General features: G+C 39.8%; 1 protein-coding gene across 1 annotated transcript in view; it reads right to left on the bottom strand.

Moving 5' to 3' along the window:
* Positions 1 to 551: 551 nt before the first annotated feature.
* pdm3 (POU-domain protein pdm3) overlaps positions 552 to 6,000 on the bottom strand; it is a 361,168-nt gene continuing 355,719 nt past the window's right edge. The window contains exon 14 of the mRNA XM_080282319.1: positions 552 to 721. Coding sequence (XP_080138445.1) covers positions 552 to 721 — 170 coding nt within the window. The remainder of the gene's footprint in view (positions 722 to 6,000) is intronic.

Below are 6,000 nucleotides of genomic sequence, written 5' to 3'. Positions count from 1 at the left end.
TAGATTCTGTCAACAGCAAATTAAGTAATCATTGTTTCTGCATTGTTCATAAGTGACACTGTTTCTTTATAATTATGTACTCAGTAATATCAATTCAGAATTTACATATTTTCTCATTTCTCACTCTTTTTAGTACACAGCAATCACATTAATACAACTAATACACTTTGTTAGGGTACCAGCGATCTGGGGGCATGTGAGCAGGTTTGGACTTGCTTCAATTAGATACCAGTACTGTATTGTGGAGACAGGCAAGTTCCTTCACTGTTAATGACACTTTAGACGGAAATTCATTAACGTGTGATGAACTGAATGACTTTGTAGCTTTTTCGTGCAGCATACGACAAGTCATCTTCTTTTACTGCATTATCATTCACAACAATAATACATAAACTTGCTTAACTGTGACTGTGTTGATGACAATATAATATTAAACAGGCATCTTGTTGCACCAGATATTCTATTAACTGTGCTATAATGGTGCAGTATGGATTTTACTCTGATGCTAGTGTATGTAATATTTCTTTCAAGATGCCTGATTGTTGCTCGGTTCACGGTTGGATGGCCGGGTGAGTTGGAGGGGGAGGAGGAGGGGCAGTGGGGCTGGTCTTGGCCATCATGCGGACGGTGTTCTTCAAGGCCTGACGTTTGTTACAGAACCAGATCCTAACCACTTCACGCTCATATCCGAGCTGCTCTGCTAGAGCAGTGATTTCTGCACCTGCAATAGAATGAACTTTTCATAATACTGTACTCAGTCTAAGTAGGTCTTCAATATATCAGTACTGTAAAAAAAAAAATCATCCACTCACTTGATGTAGTTCTGCCTACTTCCTTAGCTTTTATCATTCTTTCTCTGTGCCTGCCCTCCTCTCTTCCTATTTCTCCTATCTTTCCTGTCACTTCTTATTCCTTTTCTTTCCTTTACAGGTGGTTTTACATTGAGTGACAAGCCAAATGGTTTCCTGCAAGCCAAGAAACCATTTACAACGCTGGGTGGTAACCATATAACCAAACCATGCGTGCTCCCTACGTGTCAACAAGTGGGTTGGTGGAGGGTTGGTGCCCCTCCCTGTAAAACAACTAACTCAGTGTCAAATGGCCACCCTTTGCGGGATTGTGGTGTCTGGCAATAGATAGATAGATAGATAGATAGAAAAAAAAAATGGTTACACGGTATATTCATCATACATGAAGTTTTAGATTATTCATCATAAACATATCTGGAAATTATATGAAGTACGTAGAAATACTTTTTCACATGTGTTTTCTGCGGGGAAAAAAAAAAAAAAAAATTATGGTTTCTACCGGAGATGTACCTGAAATGGCCTAAATAACAACATTTTTATCCGATCTCTGATGTTGACTGATAGAAGACAGTGTCTTACAGAAGAAAATCTGAGCAAAATCATGGTTACTAAATGCTTTTACAATCGTTCAGCATCCTGAGCTATATATATATTATATAGTGCTGTTTTGTATACAGGTCTGTAGCCAGAATTTCATGTTGGGGGGAATCATTAGCTATTTCAAAAAGTTAATCACACAGTATGTTCCTTTCCATTTTTTCATTTTTTAGCTACGTACTTAAATTCAGTTTATGGCCTGCTGATAGTGATCAACTGATCATTCAGTATTATACTCGTATAAGGCAATTGTTTTGAAATGTCAGCAGATTTCAGGGGGAATCCATCCACCCCTGTACCCCCTGGGTGCAGGATTGACTGTGTATCATTTCTGATTCTGTTTTCCTGAATTTTTCATGGAAAGAAAGCACTGACTAAAACCACATATTTTAGTTTTTCCAGCACAAATTTTGGTGAAAATACATAACATAAAAAAAAAACTAAAATGGTCTAAATAACATTTTTATCCAATCTCTGATCATACAGTATATTATATATATATATATATATATATATATATATATATATATATATATATATATATATATATATATATATATATATACTGTATGTCATCATCATCCGGATCTCCTTTCCCACTCAAAAGGTCCAGACAGCCCAAGTTTGCCCACTCCAATAGGCCATGCTTCCATTCACTCATCATTCAAGCCCCCGGAATCCTGGTTCTATCTGCTATGCCAAAAACTTTCACATGATTCAGTAGCTTCATATAAACGTATCCGATAGACTAAATTCGAACGATGTCTCGTTATAAAGGACTGCCAAATCCCTGATCATGCACTTCTCACAATATTCATCCAGCCAGCTCGATCTCTTGTCAGTCCCCTAGTCTCACCGACTTCCATACCTCACACACTCATCCACCATATTCCTCCACCTTCTCCTTGTCCTACCTCACCTCCTAACTCCTTCAAATTCACTCAGATATACCTTTTTCACCATTCTATTGTTATCCATTCTCTCTACATGACCATACCATCTCAGTACACTCTCTTTGATTCTGGTGTCCACAGACTTCCTCACTCCACATCTTTCATGAATCACATTATTTAATTTCCTACCCACTCTCTGACCTCCACATACATTCCTCGCAGTCCCATCTCAACTGCTCTCGCTCTTGACTTTTCATTTTCATGCCACACCATAGTCTCACATCCACATTTTAAAGTCGGCACTAACACTCCTTTAAGTAAACCTTGCGCAGCTGCAACACTCAAGCCTCTGTTTCTTACCGAGGCCTTCATAACACCAGCTACCTTTCTCCTTTGTGTCAGTTTACTTTCCATTTCTTTTGCACATTTTCCTCCCTTTTCTATTGCTGTACCCAGCCCAGGTATTTGAACTCTCTCGCCAATTCCAGTCTCTCTCCATTCACTGTAACATCACACTGGGAATCACCTTCTCTCGCGATTACCATCACTTTACTCTTTTCTACATTCTTTACCAAGGCACGACGCTCACAGACATCAGCAAAACTCTGCATTAGTCTGCCAAGCTCTTGTTCAGTATTTGCAAGTAGCACTGCTTCACAGCATACAACAAATTTGAGCTATGCCATCCATAACCACTCATTACCAATGCCATCCCTCTCTCCATTACTTGTGATTTTACTTCTCTCATCACCCCGTCCATATATTTACTGAACAACCATGAAGACATCACACAACCTTGTCGCATGCCCACAATGATCATGAACCATTCACTTAAATGCTCATTTACCCTTACACATGCCTCACGACCATCATAAAAACTCTTGACGGCACCTAGCAGCTAACCATCTACACCGTACAATCACAAAACCATTCACAATCCTTCTCTGTCTACTTTGTTGTATGCTTTTTTCAGTTCCATAAATACCATTATCACATTATAGTCCTTTTCACGTGCCTTCTCTACTATCTGTCTCACTCCAAGTATTTGATCCACACATCCTCTGCCACTACTAAAAGCCACCCTGTTCATCACTCATTTGGATTTATGATATCTCTCTTACTTTCTCCTTAATAATTTTTCCATAATACTTTCCCTACTACACTCAATAAATTTATGTCACGATAATTCTCGAACTCACTTCGCTCACCTTTACCTTTGTACAGGGGTACAATCACAGCCATTTTCCACTTTACTGACACAGTTTCATTCATACATGCCTTCTTACATATCTCCAACAAGCACTTCATTCCACTCTCTCCATTACACTTAATCATCTATGCAAACACCTCATCAACCCCAGCTGCTTTCCCATTTTTCAGTCGCTTCATAGCGTTCTTCATCTGCGCAAGTGTTACATTTCCTGGGAATGCATTCCTTCTCCGTTCTCTGCACACCCCCAAAAACAGTCATGTTTACAGCCACTCTGCTCTCTCTATTCCCATTCAATCATGCTTTCAAAATATTATTTCCATCTGATCCTTACTTCATCCCCATGGGTTTAATCTACCACTTACATCCCTCACAGTTTCACATTTCTTTCTGCTGTCACTTCTACATCCCACACCTCTTTCCAGAATAATGCATTCAATTTTCTTCCTAGATCATCATTTACCTCCTTTTACCTCTTCACTAGTCTCATTACGTGCTTCTTGCTCTCAATATATTTAGTTCTTATTTCAATTGAACCCCTGTCCTATAACCACTCTAGCCACTTCTTTTCCTCCACTCTGCTCTCTAAACCTCTTCATCCCACCATGCCGTACCTTTCTTCGTTGTTGCTACTCTTGCCACACCACACACCACTTTAGCATTCCTAACTCAACAGTCCCTGTATGCATTCCACAGGCTGTCCGGATCTATGTCATTCCAATTAACTGATTCTAACTCCTCTCCTACTTTGGCCCTGTATTCACCTGCCATTTTTTTGATCCTCAGCTTCTCGACTTTCAGTCTTTCTCCCTGTCTGCTCCTCTCTCTCCTAGTCCACCTCACTCCTCTCAGCTTGATCTTGCATACCACAATCATATAATACGACAGACTGCCACATCGCCCTCTCATGGCGCTCGTATCAGCAACCATTCCAAGCATCGACCTCTCTACGAGCACGTAACTGGCCTTTTCAACACCATCCCCGTTCCCTCTATACCATGTATGCGGTATTTGTGTGCATCTTTGTGTTTGAAATATGAGTTACAAATGCACAACCTCCTTTCCCGACACATATCCTTCAGTCGCTTCCCATTAACATTTTCTCCTGGTACTTCATTACACCTCAATATGATCTCAGGACCAATGCCTACTCTTCCATTCATATCGCCTGTTACGATCACTTTATAGCTTCTGGGCATTTCTCCCACTGCTTCATCCAGCTCATCCCAAAACCTGTCTCTCTTTTTCTCTCACTCCTGTCATCACATGGTGCATATGCTACAGTCACTCCCACTTTCACCTACTAAAACTAAAACCTGACATACATACACCTCAAGCTGACACATTTGTATACTGTATATATATATATATATATATATATATATATATATATATATATATATATATATATATATATATATATATATATATATATATATATATATAATTAACTTTTCATGTGTGCACTCTTTCTTTTCACCTTGTCATTTCCTGGATGTCATTTAGGGCTAAGTTTTCCATCCATCCATTATCCAGTCCTATGTTGCTCGATAAGAAGCATAGGAGCCCGGGACTAGGCAAGTTGGTCCTTACATTTAAGATGAGAGTGACCAACCTCAACCATCCTTGAGTGGCATTACATGAGTGAAAAACCCCAAACACCCCTTTGATATAAACCTACACAGGCTCAATCCGATTGGAGCATCTTATTTACCCACTAAACCGCAATGTGCCATAATTTAGTTATATGGTTAACACCCTGCGTAGTAAATGGTTTTCTGGTGTACAGGAAACCATTTGGCTTGTCACTCGTGTGGAGCTGCCCATTGGCAGAAGGAAGAGGAAAGAATGAAGGAAAGAATGACAGAAGGGAGTGTAAAGACATCTGTAGGAAGAAGGAAGATGAAAGAATGAAGGAAAGACAGAAGAGGAAGGAAGGGAGAGAGGAAAGGGCAGATACCCAAAGCAGCACCACATCAAGTGAGTGGATGGTGAATGCCCCCACCTTTACCACACACAGTTTTCAAGACAGTTAAAAGGAGAACCCAGGAATGGAAAAATGAAACTATACTACTCAAGAATATTTCAGCAATCTATCTATCTATGTAGAGCCAGACGCCATTATCCTGTAAGGGGAGGCCGTTTATTTTTGAGTTAGCTGTTTTACGGGGAGGGGCACTAACCCTCCACCAATCCATTTGTTGACACGTAGGGAAAACGCATGGACTGAATATATGGTTACCACCCAGTGTTGTACAGTAAATGGTTTCCTGGCTTACTGGAAACCATCTAGTTTGTCACTCAATGTAAAGCAACCTGAAAAGGAAAGAAAAGTAATAAAGTGACAAGAAAGATGGAAGAAATAGGATGAGAAGAGGGCAGACACAGAAAATGAATCATAAAAGTGAAGGAAGAAGTAAGCAGCAATACATCAACTGAGTGGTTGATGGTCGCCACCACCTACCACCATTAGATGTAAAGTGAACAGTAA

Source organism: Coenobita brevimanus, chromosome 93 (assembly GCF_032717465.1).
Source record: "Coenobita brevimanus isolate Jiangsu-jjx chromosome 93, ASM3271746v2, whole genome shotgun sequence".
Lineage (NCBI taxonomy): Eukaryota > Metazoa > Arthropoda > Malacostraca > Decapoda > Coenobitidae > Coenobita > Coenobita brevimanus.
This window is presented reverse-complemented; position numbering and strand designations above follow the sequence as displayed.